This window comes from Talpa occidentalis, unplaced genomic scaffold, assembly GCF_014898055.3.
Source record: "Talpa occidentalis isolate TD23 unplaced genomic scaffold, MPIMG_talOcc4v2.1 talOcc4.7, whole genome shotgun sequence".
Lineage (NCBI taxonomy): Eukaryota > Metazoa > Chordata > Mammalia > Eulipotyphla > Talpidae > Talpa > Talpa occidentalis.
This window is the reverse complement of record NW_023605083.1, coordinates 86,617,711-86,636,248: the sequence shown is the minus strand read 5'-3', so window position 1 is coordinate 86,636,248 and position 18,538 is coordinate 86,617,711. Positions and strand designations below refer to the sequence as shown.

The 18,538-nt window shown below is 40.9% G+C and overlaps 1 protein-coding gene across 2 annotated transcripts in view; it reads left to right on the top strand.

Annotated features, from left to right (window-relative positions):
* Positions 1 to 18,538, top strand: part of SMG6 (SMG6 nonsense mediated mRNA decay factor) — a 230,289-nt gene that overhangs the window by 49,215 nt on the left and 162,536 nt on the right. For both annotated transcript variants that reach the window (XM_037491791.2, XM_037491790.2), the window contains exons 9-10: positions 6,363 to 6,424; positions 13,632 to 13,777. In XM_037491791.2, the coding sequence (XP_037347688.1) occupies positions 6,363 to 6,424; positions 13,632 to 13,777 (208 nt within the window). The remainder of the gene's footprint in view (positions 1 to 6,362; positions 6,425 to 13,631; positions 13,778 to 18,538) is intronic.

Sequence of the window (18,538 nt, the reverse complement as noted above, 5' to 3'; positions counted from 1 at the left end):
TCTGTATTTTTTACAAAAGCCCCTCATATACATCTCAGTTACAGAATCAGTAATACTGATCTCACTTAATCTTCTCATTTTATACTTGAAGAAATAGCCTTGATGCGATTTGCTGATAAGTAGCATAACCAAAATTTGAACCCAAGTCTTTGACTCTCAGATCAGTGGCCTTTATTCATACCATTCTATCCTACTTGCAACCCCCAATCCCCAATAAATGAATGAGCAATAAATACAGAATACTTACACATTTGTTACTCCTTTTCTTTGTCTAGTGTGTTTCCCCCCTGAGAACCAGCCAGGTACTCTAAGTCAGCTGTGTCTTTGCTTGCTGGCTGAGTTTTCTGGAGCTGACTGCTGATTTGACATTTAGCCCAATTTCCTTCCAGTCTGCTGGCTTTAAGTAGGAGATATAATGAAGAAATAGGAAGTAAATTGCTTTAATGTTAAGACTTTGTTGAGGCAGCACTAAATTGAAGTATGAGGGTGAGAGCTGTTGTTTCAAAAGGTGCATTAGTTGGAAAAGGTGGTTTTAAGAGACACATTTTACACTTGAATTCATATGACTCAGATCCAGCTGTCTAAGTAGGACATCTCTACATGGAACTTGTGATTAATTAGAGCTAATTGAGCTGTCATTTTGCTCAGAACAGTTCAGGAGTGGAGAAACGAACGGTAAAGAGAATCATCACCATTCTTTCTTTACCTTAGCTGTGGTATAGCTCTGTGTCCAAGAAAAGGATTTGCGAGCTGATTTTGATTTGATTGGTCTTCTCATAATGCATTTGAATTTTGTTTGCCTGAACTTCTTTTTTTATATCCTGGAAAGAGGAACACAGAAAGTCCTAATGAATAATTTTCATCTCTGCTAAATGACTATTGTATTACAACTTACTGATCCAGCTCCACATTTTGCATGCCAAGCCTCCCTTCCTCCATTTTTAAAAAATATTCTTCTTAGGCCTCACCTCCTCAAAGACTCCCTGACTGAGGGATAGTGCCAGTTAAGGCAACACCCTGCCTTCTGGCACCCTCATAGCCAGTAGACCTTGTCTTAGGTTTTGGAGTATAAATGGGTAGTTGGCAAGTTGGTATGTTACTTGTTTATCCTTTGTTCTTGGACTACATGTTCCTTGGCATTGGGGACCGTGTCTTGATGCTTCACTCTTGATTGTGCCTGGCACAGGGATGACGTGCACAGCATCACTTCTATGTCTTTCACCATGTGATCTTAGTGCTTTTGGGAGTGTGTAAGTGGGCTTTGACTGCATACTCTGAATGTTCTGGACATTTACTAACAGTACTGTTGAATTTTGATTTCTGCCTCTGTTGTCTTATATTTAAGAGGATAGAGTCTTCTATTTAAGACACAACAGAGTTGTGTTGTTTTTTTTTTAACAGATGTATTTATTTATGCATACAAGAACTGGGGTACAGGCCAGAGGTGTGTGGCGTGAGAGGATTCACCATAGACAGAATGGGGAACAGAACAGACAGAACAGAATAGAACAGTCAGGCGGACTGACTGAAGTACACTGCTGAGGAGAACAGTGGGTAAGTCAGAAGAGGTCTCCTGCGCCATGTGGGTAGCTCCCTGGCTAGGGATCGAACTTGTGCTGCAGTGGCTGCGACTAGCTTCATAGGTTGCGTCTTAACCCCTTCCGCCACCAGGGTGGCCCACTGTTGTGGTTTTTGATTTTTTTTTTTTTTTAAAAAAACAACTTGGTATATGAAAGTAAAAACATTCCAGACAGAATTATTAGACTAACTTATGCTCCCCAAAATATTTCTAAATTTTTTAAAGATTTATTTATTTATTTATACAAGAACCGGGGTACAGGCCAGATGCGTGGGAGGGTGAGAGGATTCACCAGAGACAGAGCGGGGAACAGAACAGGCAGACTGAAGAAATACACTGCTGAGGGGAGCAGCAGGCGAGACAGGAGAGGTCTGCCATGCCACGCCGGCCGGCCGGGATCGAACAGGTGGTGCAGAGGCTGTGGACAGCTTCACAGCGCAGCGCTCAACCGCCTGTGCCACAAGGGGAGGCCCACCCCAAAATATTTTTTAAATGTATGTTGGGATTCCTTTAAATACTGTGTACTCTTGTATTCCTTAAAATGTTTCATGTTTCAGAAATTTATTTTTCCATGTAGTTATTTAGAAGCAGGAACACCTATTTAGGAATTGAGATTTGGTTTATTTCAGAAGCCTCTCTCTTATGTTATATTGCTGCTTCTGAGCAGCTTCTTTCTCCTTCTTTGCTCCATAGTTCACAAAGCACTTAGGCTTTGTTTAGAATGATAATTACCAAATAACAGGCAAAACATTTACTCCTCAAATGTGGAGAAAAAGGAACTCTTTTACTGGTGGGAATGCAAACTGGTTCAACCACAGTGGAAAGCTGTATAGAGGTTCCTCAAACTACTAAAAGTGGAGCTACCATATGACCCAGCAATTCCACTCCTAGGAATCTACCCAAAGAACAGAAAAATATTAATTCAAAAGGAAACGTACACTCCTATGTTTATTGCAGCACTATTTATAATAGCTGAGGCATGGAAACAACCTAAATGCCCCAAAACAGATGACTGGATCAAGAAGATGCAGTACATATACACAGTGGAATATGATTCAGCAATCAAAAAAAGATAAACTCGTGCCATTTGCAGCAACATGGATGGAGCTGGAGGGTATTATGTTCAGAGAAAGAAGCCAGAGGGAAAAAGAAAAATATTGGATGGTTTCACTTATAAGAGGAATATAGGGGAACCAAATAAGGGATTGGGGTGGAGGAAAAAAAGACAAAACTAGCAGGCAACTATAAATCAGAGACATTTATCAGGGAAGGGGGAGAGAGAGGGATTAAAATGGGCAGGAAGAGCTGAAGAGACTATGGTGATAGTTCATGGGTGACTTGGTGGTGGGAATTTTATGGTTTGGGTACTACCCAAACCATTTTACGCATAATCCCACATTTAATGGTGGGGCAGATTTGATTGTGAGTTTCAAGAGACCTACTCACCCAACTACTGCCATTAGTATCTCTTTAGGTTATTGCTTTTAGATGGTACAAAAGGTTCAGGAGTCCACAGTGAGTTGGTTTGGGACTTGAACTAAAGAGCCAAGGGCTTTTTTAATAATTCCAACACTGTCTTTCAGGGCTATACCCAAGAAATATTTTTAGTTTCTGGTGAACAAATATGTAAATGTTGGAGGAAGATCTGGAAGCAGATAGTCTCACCATTTGAGAAATAACATTTTTTTCTCTACTTGAGGAAGACCATCTGGGTTTATATTAAGAATTAAATAGTTGCAAAAATGAAAGCTAATCTATGGTGATATGTCGGAGAGGGAGGAATTTCAAGCTAAGGCTTTGCTTACTGTGGTCTTATATCAGGTAAGAGTTTTTCAAAAGTTCTTCCTCACTTCTTTCTGACTTCATATTGTTACTTGCAATGTTTCTTAGGTTCGTTTTGATGAACATGTAACAAATCTACTTCCTCAATATAACATACCTTACCTCTTTCTAGGATGTGTCTATATTTTTAGCTCCTTTCCTACTTAAATGTTTTCAGTGACAAAGAGAAAGTAAGTTTAGGATGACATATACTTCCAGACTAAAAATAAAGCAGCAGTTGTCATTAACCATTGTCAGGGAGAATGTGTGCGAATTTTGAAAAAGTTCCCTAAGATTCCCTTCATTCTTGCTAGTTGAAAAACAGTGTATTTAAATCCACTTTTTACTATTGATAGAGTAAAAATTACAGAAAAGACAAGTGTGGATTCAGGTAATTAAGTAGGCTTTAATCCTAAAGGATGGATCTCTGGGAAATATAGATAAATCTACAATATTAAAAAACCTCTTGATTTTCTTATTTTACTCCAGGAGGTATTGTGGGCCACACAGTATGAGATTCCTACCTAATTGTTAAGGAAAACCTTAAGTAAAACTTAAGGATTTTAGTTGCTCTTATTTTCTCACCAGCCCTTCAAGAATAATCTCACCAGTTTTCTTCCTAAGATAAATGCAGTATAAGGGAAGGAGAATTGTATTTGGAATCAGAAGACCTGGGTTCAGGTTCTAACTGCCATTTACTAGTTTGAGTTACTGAAATTTCTGAGCTACCTTGGGGCTAGGGGCTGTTCCTGTTCCTTCCTTTTTTTTTTTTTTTTTTTTAAAGATTTATTTATTTATTTATACAAGCACTGGGTACAGTCAGAAGCACGGGAGGGTGAGAGAATTCACCAGAGCCAGAGCGGGGAGCAGAGCAGGCAGAAGGACCGAAGCACACTACTGAGGTCTGCGCACCATGTGGGACCCTCCGGTGGCCGGGGAGCAGCGGGGGATCAGCCGGGGATCGAACCGGTGCTCTAGAGGCTGCGGGCAGCTTCGCAAGCCAGCGTTCAACCGCTGCGCCACCAGGGAGGCCCTGTTCCTGTTCCTTCTAAAGTACCTTGTATACATAAATATAACCAGCTATAAAGAGTTCCTCCTGGTTATGGGGTAACCAGTTATGCTTGACAACTGTGGAAAAGGGATAATTGGGTTAAAATAGAATATAGAAGGAATATATTCACACACATATATACATCCACTTTTTTATTTTAAAATAATTTCATACATGTAGAAAAGTTGTAATACCAATACAAAGAACTTCAATATATCCTACACCTGTGTTTTCCATTTATTAGCATCTTACCACTTGCTTTATTTCACTAGGGGAGCCTGTTCAACTAACAATTGAATATTTAAAGCATGTCAGACATTTATTTGCCAATCCTATGCACCAACCATTAATATTAACATTTAGATCAGTTGCCTTAGAGAATCTGTAGCATAAGTTAAGTGAGAGGCAGAATTTTAAACCCAAGTCAATTTTATGGGAAATCCACATTTTCCAACACCTTCCTCTACTAGTAGATCTAGCAATGTGCATCCTAGCCCAGGTTTTTCCATCCAGTGGTATAATCATTGGTAATTTATTTTGCAGCAGTTCCTTATCTTTCCTTTGTATTCATTGAACCCATAGTCCCTGAACCTAATTTACCTTACTGTAGAGACAGGTTACCTTCAGTACAGCACCTGAGCCTTTTAACTAATAAGTCAATGTTTTCTATTATTGCTGATTTAGTGTAATTGGTTAAGCAAAAATAGTACATAGAGTTTGGTATTGAAGTCATTAGTGAAGTGAGAATGTACCCTTTTTGCCAAGCTTAGCTTCCATATGAAGTAGATTGGTGTTCGGTTTTGCAAGGAGATAAATCTTACCTTTTGGACAGTTTCCAGGGGTGCTGGACTGTTGCTTGCCCTAACCAACCCCTAGAGATCAAGATTTTGACTTCTCTTCCTATCTGGATACAGGGTCCTGAGCATATTACTTCTAGCAGACCAGGGAGGATGATAAAAAGTTTATCCTTAGATTATCTCCATTTTATTGGAGTCGCACTTTACCCACCATTTTTGTTTTGTTTAGGGGGCTCTCTCCTCTCAGTTTTGATAGATTTTTTAGAACCTTAAACTGAGATTGTCACTTGGTAACTCATGAACCTGATATGACTGACAAATGCGTTGTTTTTGGCTTGTGTAATGTTTAATCTTTTTGTGTTAGTAGCCAACATTTAAAAGAAAGAGACTTTCACATAAGAACTCCCATCTTTTTTTGAAAAGAAAAAAAAAAAAAAAGGAAAGAAATAGCACAGGACTCTCAAACAATGTTTAGTTGGAACTGGAGTGGAATAACCAGACATTGCTACCGTCCACATCAGCTTATTTCAAACCTGGCCCCAATAGACACTTAGATTTTCAACTCTAGATCTATAAGTTTTCCAGTTTTAAAAGCTGGAAAAATCAAGTTTGATGAGCTGCAGAGTGATGGGTAACTTTGTCACTGGTGTTGACCAAAGAAAAGTCCTGCTTTCTTGGATGAGGAAATAACTACCTCATAGATAAGATTGGGGACTTCTCCAAAATCAGTATTATCCCCAGCCCTCTCTCTGTTTCATTTCCATAATTATGGAACTAGAGTGGAACTGTCATGGCTCCTAGATCTCAGAGAGCTGTGGGCTTCTTCCTCTGGCTTAGTTTGAATTCACAGCTTCATTCCCTGCACACAGGCACCGTTGCCAGCAGAGGGTGCTGTCCACTCACCGAGTCTGCTGTCATCTGAGCTCAGCAGAGCAGCAGCTGTTGGGCATGTGCCCTAGGTCTGTGTGAGAGTTTGGGCATGTCCATTTGGTTCCCATCCCTAGTGCCCACCCCTTAGACCCTGGCCAGGTTATTGTGTCACTAGGGACACTGTTCAGTAACAGGAAACTGGGGAAAGTTTAATTGTTTTCTCCTCTCTCTTTTTCCCATGCAGCTGAACAAAAGGTTCATCCTCAGTTTTCTCCATGCCCATGGGAAGCTGTTTACCCGGATTGGGTAAGTGTGCAGGATGTTTATTTTATTTTCCTACATTACAAGTCATTTTGGAATTTAATATTGTTAGCAACTAGACTGTGTTTGTAACTGAGGGCACAGGGTGTGAATTCTTAGAGGCCTCCACCTTCTCTTCCCTTCACTCACTCTCCTACTGTGTTCATGAAGTTTGGGAAACATTACTCTCCATTCCTCTGTCTCTTTATTTTTCTACCTTTACTAGCACATTCCCTATATATATGATCTTTTCCCAACACTCACCCCTGATTCCTTTGTTTCTCTTTCCTCTGCTTTTTGGCTTAGCCCCTAGTGAGCTCCTCAAGAAAGTCATGCTTAATCTTTGGGTGAAGCTGCCAGGGATCCTACTTGGGGAGAATAATGTCTACCAATTTTCCTTTAAAGAAAAGAGTGACATTTCCTTTTCCTCCAACATTTTGTCTCTTCTGTGCCCAGGCTCCTGTACCGTATTGCTGATCTCAGTAAATTCCAAGACTTTCCTATGGTTTCACCATCCATTATGGATTTACATATAAATTTCAGGGAAAGTGGTATATGCAAAACTCTGTTACTTCACCCATTAAATCCCTGGAAAGAGATCAGGTTTAGAGTATTCCTGTGTTGGATCAGTTTTTTTCCTCACTATGTAAAACTAGTGATGCTGAAACTTGAACCACTGTGCACACTGGGCAGAGTATGTCCTGCCTCCTTAGTCTAGGATAAGGATAGGTAGTGATGCTCACAGACGGGTCTGCTACTGCATTTGAATATTTTCTGGGATGGAGGTTTTATTGTGAACTATCCTCTGAGGTTATTTGTTTTGGATTATTCTCCCAGTCTTATCAGTGTTTCCCTTTTACTTTCTGTTATAACTGTGTAAGTTGATCTGTAATAGGTTTCCTTAGTGGGAAGGGAGTAGGAGCTATGTCAACTTCCCTATACTTTTGAGAAGTAACTTTTTTGAGAAGCTGAAAAGCTTTGTCCTGCTTATAAGGTAAAACTGTTCCATGAATGGTGAATTAGAAAGTATGTTTATGCTTATTACATATTCATTTGTAATCATCCAGGGCAAGAGTACAGTGATAGCCATAACATGGGAATTCTTGATTTAAAATAACTTATAATACCAATCAATGCATCTCTATTAGTAGAAGTAAATGCAAAGTAATTCACTTAGGAAAAATAAATAAATGTGCATCAGCAGCTCCCCCTCACCACTCCCCCACTTCCCCATGTAAACTCTGGCACTTATATCCTTAGTGCCTGATTTACAGTAGGTACTCCATACTTACATTGTATGAATGAGTGAATCATTATAAGAAATGAATAGATTATGAAAGACTGGAGAGAAGGATCTAGTATTCTAGATTATAATTAGGTTATAGTAGACCCAGGTCAATCACTAGTGAGTAATGTCAAGTTGGAACTATGAGGTGGGTTAAGTGGATGTCAGTATCATTTCATAAAATAATGCATCACTGCAGGAAATATTGTGCTGCATTATCTAAGTCCTGTGGTTCATTTTTTTTTATTTAATATTTTTTAGTTCTCATTTTAAAGAAATACATATATTTCTTTCCCTCACTGTCTTTCCACTAAGTCCCTCACTGTCTTTCTACTGTCTTTTCTCTCCTTTTCCCCTTTTCCTGTCTTTGTTCTTTAAATTTCATGTTTCTCTAAGTCATAATTTCTCAACCTCTATTACTTAAACAATTCTTTTTTTGTAAGGGACTGTTCTGTGCATTGTAGAGTGTTTAGCAGCATCCCTGGCTTCTGTCCACTACATGCCAGTAACACACCCTTCCTCCATCCCCATTTGTGACAAGTGAAAATGTCTCTAGATATTGCCAAATATTCCCTGGGGGGCAGAATTGCTCCTGGTTTAGAACCACTGCTGTAGGTATTTTTTTTAGCTCTGTTAGAGACTTTTGGAGCTAAAGAAGTATAAATCTTGGTCTAGAATGTAGAAATATTCAGGATTTTTTTTTTTTTTAATAGAGGCATGTTTTTATTTATTTATTTATTATATTTGTTTGTTTTGTTTATACATGCACTGGGTACAGTCAGAAGCGCGGGAGGGTGAGAGAATTCACCAGAGCCAGAGCGGGGAGCAGAGCAGGCAGAAGGGCTGAAGTACACTGCTGAGGGGAGCAGCGGGTGGCAGGAGAGGTCTGCGCACCATGTGGGATCCTCCTCCGGTGGCCGGGGAGCAGCCGGGGATTGAACCGGCGCCGCAGAGGCCGCGGGCAGCTTCGCAACCCAGCGCTCAACCGCTGCGCCACCAGGGAGGCCCAGGATTTTTTTTTTTTTTTAAATCAGATTAGTATTAGTTAGAATCCTATTTTTCTCCCTTTTAAAATGCTCATATTTCGATAAATATATTTTGGAGGAAGTTTGGGAGAGAAACACAATAATTGTTAAAAAGATGAAAAATGGGATTTGAGAGAATAATATGTATCTTAAAAAATTAAGGTGAAAAAAGTTTGTTTAGCGATAGCTGTGGGAGCCCTGTGTTTAAATATTTGTCATAACCAAATAGTCTTGATTTTTATGGAATGATAGCAAAATAGGCTTATGTTACAACTGGAGAGATTTGGGTTAAGTGTATGAAAATTCTACAGAGGGAAGATGTTTGGGAATTTCCTTCTTTAGAGGCCTTTAAAAAAAGAATAGATTATCTCATTTGTTAGAGGTGGTTTGTTGTGGTCCAGATTACTTTTCAGGATCATTTCTATTCCTTCATATAACATGTTCTGTTGGCAAAAAGATAAGGCTAGTCTAGTTTTACCTTCATAGAAAATGAGTTATAGTAGTATTCACAAAAGACAATGTATGTACATTCTAGGCACTCCAGCCCCTTGATGAGAATTCCTCTGATGCTCTCCTGGAGGTAAAGAGAATTGAGCCTCGTATTTATTCTGGAAGGCAGAAACAGCAATAACTTTTTTTCTATTGGAAAAAAAAAAAGTATAGAAGTCTGTAAGACTAGAAAAACAGTCAGCCCGAGCCACACACAACATCATGGACTGTTGCCTAATTACTAAGAAGATGTGAAATATGGGAGGCGTTGAAAACGAATTAGGAGTGAGGAGATTGTAATGGGGAGCAGCTGAAGACATGTCACTGTCCTGCTTGCCTTTTGAAAAGCCCCAGTATTGTTCTCTTGGTCTTTATTTTTTTTCTGGTGTTGCAAGTTGCATCAGTATATGCTTGAATGCCTACTATGTGCAAGATGAATCTTCTACTGTCAGAATCCAGTGAAAAAGAGGTTAGGAATGTTAGGTAGGATCAAATGCCAAAAGGAGTTTGTTCTTCACTGCTGACTAGTTACAGGACCTCAAGAGTGAGCAAGTAAAAACCTCTGGGGCTTCAGTTTCCTAATCAGTAGTTCAAATAGATGATCTCTAAGGTCCATTCCAGTGCTTGTGTTCTGAAACACTGTGATTTTTTTCTATTTCTACCCTGTCATACGACTCAGTTTTTTGATTTGTTTGTTTTTGCTACTGGGTTGCTCCTATTGTGTTCAGTCTTTAAAATTAAGAAATTAGGAAACCTGATTCTTTTTTGTAGAGACTGTTGTCTAGCCCAACTATGTTCCTTTGCATCTGAGAAGTTGGGTCCTGCCCCATTAGTCACCATCTGAGTCACTCCCAGATTTAGGTCCCAGTGTTATCTGAAAGATTGGTTTCTTAAAACTGCCATTCAAATGAGGCAAAGTGTCTGTGGAGACCACTTTGAAAAGAAGTCACATAAGTAGGTGAAACATAGATCCTGAAAATGATTGCGTTTTCTACAGTTTTAAAGGATAAGGAATCCTCTCAGGCTCAGGACGAAAAATCTGTCAGTAGCTGTATGGCTCCTGACAGGCACTTGCTTTCTAGGTGAGAGGCAGAATCAGACTTATGCTTAACACTCCACTGAGAGAGGTTGGGAAGCCGGCAGCCTGGAGACTTTTGATTTGTGGCGAATAAAATCATTTTGCTTTCCATTATTTGCTTGGTTGAAGTTACCACTTTTGTTTTTTGCTTGCTTGCCTAGTCATGCTATTTGCACAGTTTCAAGGTCTCTTGGTATTGAAAGACCTATTTATTTTGGACTTTGAATTTTTTAGATATAATGTTTTGTCCTGATTTATTTTTAAAAATATAAATGTTTTAAAATATAAAAGCCAGAGTTATTCATTGTAAGGGAAATCTTTTTAATGTGCATGGCGCTCTTTGTAAAATATTTAGAAAAATCAGGAATAAGAAGAAATAAAGTTACTCATATTCTTACTATCTGGAGATAACTATCCACTGCTAATACTTGGGTTTTTTCCCTCTGTCTTTACACAAGTATTTATTCTTTATGAGTTTGTGTAAAGGAAATCACATTAAACTACTTTGAAACTATTTTCATTTAATGTATGTTGAACTTTGCCCACATGATTAACAAATCTAATACAACTTTTAAAAGATAGAACTCAGTTGGATGGCTTGGCCATCTTAATCATCTGCTGTTGTTACACTGCTTCCAAATTACCATCTTCTTATGCTTTCTCTCTTTTCTTCTCTTCGACCTTGCTGTTGCTGCTTCTTGGTGAAAACTTTTATAGTTATTACATAAGTAATATACAAAATTTCCTTATGAAAGTATAACATTACAGCTGATGCTAAAATTTCTTTTAACTCTCTCCCCAATTCCTGTACCCTCTAAAGAGATAATTCTAGACATCAGATTATGTATTCTTCCAGACTTTTTTTAGCAGTTACATACTTATGTATGTACCCATGAAAATATGTTTATTTTGTGGATTTTTCCAACTATAATTGAATATTATCATTATCTCAGTTTTAGTATAATTTTTATTTTGTAATGTGAGGTGGAGCAAAGTTTATTTCTCAAAAGAGAAAGACATAAAACTACTTACAGTTAACGAGGCCAAAATCAGGCAGCATTTTGGTTTTAAACCTGGAAATCAGAAATATCATTTTTGAACTCTGAGGATGAGTCTTTAATCTTTGTATCCGTCAGCAATTGCCTAACAGAGCTGGCTTTGAGTAAATTCATTTCTCCTCATATCTCAGAATTGAAGTTTCTTTAACACATCCATGTGATTTGATTTTTTTCTTTTGTTTTAATCATATTAGACTAGTTGAAAAGCAAAGGGAGGATTATTACATTAATAAATATTTTTTATTAAGTTAATTTTGGTTTATGTCATTTCCATAATAAAAGTGTAGGATCCCCAAAGGGAAGATTTTTTTAAAAACTTAAAAAAAAAAAAAGATGTGGCCTGGTGCTTGTTTGAAACTTCAGTCTGACCTGGGGAGTGTTAATGGATCTGTTTCAATTCCCATTCCAGGGGAGAGGCTTCCTCAGACACAGCTTAGAAGCAAAATTGTCCCACGTGACACTCTGTCATGTCGTTCTGTGCTGGCTCTCCACTGCCTTTCAACACGGAGACACATGTCTCTGAAACTTGCCCAGTGTGGCTGCTTTTCAAGCAGATTGAACTCTGCTATTCTCGTAATGAGAAGTGCTAGCCCCCCTCCCCACCTCGACCAGAAAGAGTGCTGCACAGTGTCAGGATTTAAAATGAAACCTTTGTTATAGTCCGTGGGGAAAAATGGATCCATTCCAGCCCCAAACATATCACTCCCTGCCATTCCAAACCTACTAAGACTTTTAAAGGTTCTAAAACTTTTTAAAAGGAAAAATAAAAAGTGGGTTTTGTTGTTACTGTTTTCATATTTATTGTGGGGTTGGGGGGGACACTTGAAATGGCATGCGTATTGGGGGGGGTAGGGGGGAATGCATGGCCTGTTTTGTGCCAGTGAAAATGAGCAAAACTCAACAGTGAAGGGAACTGGAATACAAACTGTAATTGACCCATAGTTGTGGCATGACTCCTGGGTACCAGAAGGTTAATCATAGGAATTATTATCTGAGGGCAAGGAAGGAGGATTGCCAAGATGCCAGAAAGTTCAGGAATTTCTAACCTGGGCAGATATGGGGAGGAGGGCAACTATGTGGTGAGGTAAGGGCCAAGGTTCAGGTGAAAGTAGAAGCACCTTTCTGTAGGACTTAACTGTCTTTTATCTTTGAGAAAGATTGCCTTCCCTGTGGCTTTTCAGAAGCTATTTATTAATCCAGCCTGGAGCTGTTCCTCACCCCATGCCCCATTGTACCATAAAGAGTTTGTTTGTTGAGGGGTAGGGTGGTTTAAAGATGGATTAAAGATACTCTACTGACCATGGATTGTTCAGCATGGTCCTAAAGCCCATGTGCCTGGTTTCTCTCTAGCACCAAGTTTGAATTTGCTTTTTATTTCTGAGGGCTTCAGCTGTGGTTTGTCCCTCTTGCCAAAGGAACTGCAGGCATGCACTACTCTTTGGGAGCCAGTGGCCACATTTGGCAGGCAGTCGTTTGAATGACCTCTCTTTAGGAGCCCTAGGTCACTGGCTGGATTTCTACCTCTCTACATTACAGACTCTTCCTGTATTGGGAGTGGCATTTGGCCAGGGCATTATATTTCCACTGGCCTGAAAACATATAGATTCTGATGAGTAGAGACCTGTGAGAGGACAGCCACACAAGAAAGACTGAAACAAGTCTTGGGGGCCCTCGATCTAGGGATTCGTCGAGGGGAAGTTTAGGATCCTTAGGTAGAACAGTTAGTGCGATAATACCCAAGAAGACAGCAGCAGAACTATGTCTTGTTTCCTGAAGTAAAAGTCTTCAGTAAAGAATCTTTAGCTTCATGAGCCTCTTTTTATGGAGTACAGTTTTCACACCAGAGAGTTTGGGGAATATAGGTCTTAGAGCTTTAAGGAAGTTTGTTAGCTGCTTAGAAAAACTGATTGTTTCAGGGAGAAACTTTGATTTCAGCTGGAATATAGATAATGCCAGGAGTTAGGAAATAGCATACCAAAGTATAATAACTCATAGTGATTTATCCAAAAATTGAGTTGAAACCGAACCTTGAAAATGTCTTTCTCTTAAATTTGTGTACAATCATAGGATACCAGGAAGGTTTGTGAAAGTAGCAAAGATATGTCCTAGGCACTAGCTGTCTGCTTTTGAGGGAAGGGGGAATGGAAGAGGGAGGGGAGATAGTGAGGGTGGAGAGGGAGAAAGAGAGAGATAGAGAGAGATTGAGTGAATGAGTGTGTGTATATATACCAAGTGTTCTTGTGTATGTGCCTCATTGATGGACTGGCTATATTTGTAGGATGGAGACATTCCCTGCAGTAGCTGAGAAGGTCCTCAAGGAGTTCCAGGTGTTGCTGCAGCATAGTCCCTCTCCTATTGGAAGTACCCGCATGCTGCAGCTAATGACCATCAACATGTTTGCTGTACACAACTCCCAGTTGAAAGGTAAGGGACCTCTAGTTTTTTTTTTTAATGTAGACAGATAAAGATTAATGTAGCTTCTTTTTTATGCTGTCATACACACCCACACACACACACACACACACACACACACACACCCCACCCCCCCCCTTCCCCACCATTGCCTCTCAGATCTTTACATACTCTGAAATCTGTATGACTCTCTGGTGCTTGGGTGGGATAGAAAGAGGGAATCATGGGTATAGAGCATAATTTGCAAACCCAGAGATGCTGTTGCACATCTGGCCATGCTAAAGGCAGCCGTAAGGCCTCTTGGAGGCTGCAGACCCAGAACCTCTCCCAGGGGAGAGGCATTGCTGAAATGTTTCATTGCAGAGACCATACGCTTGGCAGGGATAGGGAATAGCTGTTTCTGGACTCATGTACCCTGTTTGTTCAGTATGGAAAAGTCTAGTTCCCTACGGGATATCCCTTGTGGGAGCCTGCCAGAGAGTAAGAACAGAGAATTGATGAGCTTTGGTGACTCAAATCTGGAAGCACAAAAATCACCAGGCCTAGAATTTGGCTAATATACTGATTTACATTTTAAAATGTTTTTCTGAACACACTGGGGTTTTTTGATGTGAGGTTGGTGGGGCTGGTGGGGTGGTGGTGGTGGGGTTGGCTGAAGGGGTGCGACTGATTGGCAGAATTTTTAAATGTTCTGATGACCAGGTCAGGAAAGGATGTCACCAGGTTCCCTTCCCTCCACCCCACTTAGGTAAGGATGATGTGGTTTTACTTAATGGAAATATGTAGCATGGGGGTCACATCATTTTGTGTTGTTTGCAAGGGAGATTTGGTCCATACTGCCAAAGAATCATTTCAGAGCATTGACATAGTGTTTGGTCTCAGGGCTGGAGGGTTATTATCTGCAATGCCAAGAAGTGGGAATTGCCCCATGGAGACTGTTGTTAAAACAGACCTGGCGTTTCTGGACAGTGTAGCTTGTTCTCTTGTTGCACCTTTTCTCAGTGCTTTCTCTCACTCTGAAGTTGATTTATTTCCCTTCCCATTTGTGTTTTATTTGGGGGGGTGGGGGGTTATGCTTCAGCTTACTGGTAATGTGGGAATTTCTCCCCTGATGAGTGGGTATGCAACACTTTCCCTTGAAACTTGTCTCCTCCCGGGACTCTGCAAGGTCTTCTGCTAGTTGGCCTGGGTTTTCAATCACATCTGAATTCTAGAGAATTTTCTCCTCTCATACTGCCTGCTACAGTATTTAAGAATTCCCAGCAGAAAGTGAGATGCAGCAGCTTTGGTGCTGTTTTGAACTTGGTTGATTATTCCTAAGATGGCTATTTATTTAATCAGCTTTGAGGAAACCTGAAGTCCTGAGGGGCAGTGGTGGTTTCCAGGAAGGAGGAAATAAAGTTTTTAAGGTGCCATTGTGGTGAGACTGTGAAGTCCAAAGGGGAGGGAGATTGATTCCTTCATCATCACTCTGCTAGTTCTGCTACTAAGAGGGAAGCTCCCTGGACTCAGGAAATGGGACCTCCTGAGGTGCCCTCCTATTCATTTTCCTGCCTCCCTCTAACAACAACCCGCAGAGTTCAGTGAGCTGCCTGTCACAGAGCTGCATACTCTGCCAAGGTATTGTTCCAGCATCAAGTGACCTGTAACCTCTGGAGATGTAAATGTAAAGGACCTGCAGTTCTTGCCTGTGAAGCATCTGTTGTCAACAGCTTTTGCTCCATGAAAAGGAATACCTTGGCCTTTTCACAGGCCACCAGTGTGTCCTTTTCTTATAGCTGCTGTTAAGTAAAGGTTAAGAAAATATGGGTGAAAGGAAGATGAGATGGTGAGCACAAAGAAAGAAGGAACTAGGTACTTCCCCTTGAGGCCAAGATACTTTTTCTAGTACTCTTTTCCATGGTTGGTCATAATGAGGACCTGCTAGCCAGGTCCTCATGTTAAGACCTGTGGTTGAGCTCTCACAACTCATTCTGGCCTTGTCCTAATGCTCACTTCCATGAGGCAGCTGGAGTCAAAAGGAGTATGAGCTGAGATGGTCAGAAGTTCCAGGGGTGTTTCAGGAAAAACAGCCTAGGCCACAGGATATAACACTCGACTAGGACAGAGAGCTCTGTGGACGTGCTGCCAAGTACCCGGTGTGCAGCTGAGGCGGCCATCCAGACCCCACTGTGTGGGCTGCCATTGGGAGAGGGGTGAGCAGAGCACTCAGCGGGGTTGGTTGGTGGGAAGATGCACTTTTCCATTTCCCAGCACATGAGTCATCTTCTCTAGGCCCCTGTGCTGTGCTTCCATGGACAGTGGCAAGAGGGGGTGTTGTGGCTGAGTAGCAGCATCTGTGCCGGGGGTGGGGAGGGAAGGGGGTTGGGGAGAGGGTAAAGATTTAAATCCTTCACTAATCAGCGGCAGTTTGAATCACATTTTTATGAGTAAGGAAGTGATAAATCAGCCTTGAATGGTCAGTCCCCAAGTCCTGTCAGCCAGTGCCCTTCTAAAGGCTTCTCTCCAGGCCAGTCTGCATGCTGTCAGAGTCACCACCCAGCCACGCGGGTCCCTGACTGTCTGAAACCAGGAAGCAAGGGCCTGATGTTGCCTGGCCCTCCCAGGTGCTTGAGGTCTGTAGTGATTTGGCAGTCACTGCAAGTTACAGAACATCTGGGCCATCATTTTTCTTTCCATTTCTTCTTGGACGTGTCCTTCTGGGTGGGTGTTTGCATAAGTCAGTTCCTGGACTCTGTGGAGAAGGAGCATTCCAGCCTGAAACAGAGTGATCTGTGACCCCCAAGGCACAGTCAGGCTCCTCTCAGTCCATGCCTGGGCCTTCCCTGTAGATGTGGTACTTCAGGAGTGATTTGGAGAGTAACAGGGAAGTCCTTACTAAACTCCTTTGCTGATGCTTGATTCATTTTTTTCTGTCAGTGCTATCCTTGTATGGTTCGCTTCTTTTCAAAATACCATCTTCACACTAAGGTGGAAATAATACACCTTAGTGTGATTATTTTTCAAATATACTTTGCTCAGAAGAGACAAGAAATACTTGAAAGATTTGGGCACCTACAATGCAAAATGGAGGAAAAAGCCCTAGATGGTGATGATAGAAAACCATCTTCTTTTCCTAGGTTATAGTTTTCCCTGCAACTCAGGGAGGTAGAGGTTGTGAGGTGAGATTTGCCCCCATCCTTTCTCTTAGAGGAAAATAAGTCAAATTGTACTACATCACATAGCCATGTAAACTTTCTGGTCTCAGCACCTTCTTAAAACTCAGGATTCAGGGCTATTGCTGGGGAGACCTTTAACTCCTCATCTCATAAGAACCCTGTGCTATTACCCTACTTGGACTACAGAGAGTCTAGAATCTTAATACTCTACATGGAAGTGCCTATGGACAGATAAATCTGAGGGATATGTAGGGGTCCTTAACATAGTGCCTGGTATTTATTAAGCACTCAGTAAGTATTGAATGCATGGATGAAGAAGGCCACAGTTTTGGGCAAGTATGTTTCTTACCTGGCCAGTGTCCAAAATCTCCTTTAGTGAATGATGGGTGGTGGTGAGATAGGTGGTTCCCAGAGTGATGTCATGATTGGTAATCTCTCTGCGGCATTCCCAAGCCTGAAGGGAGAAACGGGCCTTCTCCATGTGCCTCAGCATTTAACACTTCAGTAGCCATCTGATTGGTTGACATGATGCTGGAGGGTGAACTCTTGATCTAAACCACAAGCGCTACAAGAATTTTAATTTTTTAAAAATTCTGTAATTTAAGGAAATAAAACTCAAGTTTCTAGAAGAAGAATAATTGAAGCAACATTTGTGGTAGGGCATCACTGAAACCCCACTGCATCCCCCATCTGTGCCCAATTTGCTCCAATCTGGCCCTTTTTTCCCCCTTCCTTTTACTCTCCCCCCTTTCCTCTCTCTTTTTAAAAAATATGTTTTATAATTCCTGGAATCAAAACCATCTCAGGCACACACTGTTTTATTTTACTGTATTATTGGATTATACTTCCTATAAATCATTGGATGTTATTCATTGGCCACCACTGGAATAACTTCCCTTTTCTGTGCCCTGGCCTCCTCTTTTTCCTCCACTTCTTCCGCCTCAACCCGTTCATAGTCAGAGTATGCCTCCATTTCAGCCTTGCAGAAAATCCCTCGTGGCAGCAAGAGGGCACCCAAGAGACACCTCTTGTGTGTGCCCTTGGTACTCCCTGCTCTTAGAGAACATTAGGGACTGGGATTGAGGTAGGTAGACTAGCATTCCTTTCTTTATCATTAATGATTGCTTCTATGGTTTGGTTAGTAATTCTAAATTGCAGGAGGTCAAAGGAGTACCATATATACACCTCTAGAGGGATAGAAAACCATGACCATCTACATAGGCCAATAGAGCTCAACTCAAGATGTGTGGGGCATTTGAGATGGGGACCTCACCTCTGTGCCACTGTTGTGTATGGAAATTGACTCTAATTGAGAAGTTCAGTTCACAGTAAAAATTTCCTTGTCACACACCATACAACAATCTTCAGACCTTCATTAAAACAGTTTGCTCCACTGTGGCACTTCATTTCTGTCTGAGTCTCTTCCCAAGCAGAATGTATGATGTGCCTAATCCTCCTCTTGTCAGTACAGTTGTATAGGAAATCCACCTTTCATCACAAAGGGGTTAGGTTTGAGGTTAACCTTATAAACTGTCCCTTTTACTCTTCCTTCTAAATCTCTGGTAGAAAAAGCCCTGAAACTTTTTCTCCACAATGATCCATGAGTAGATTTCTA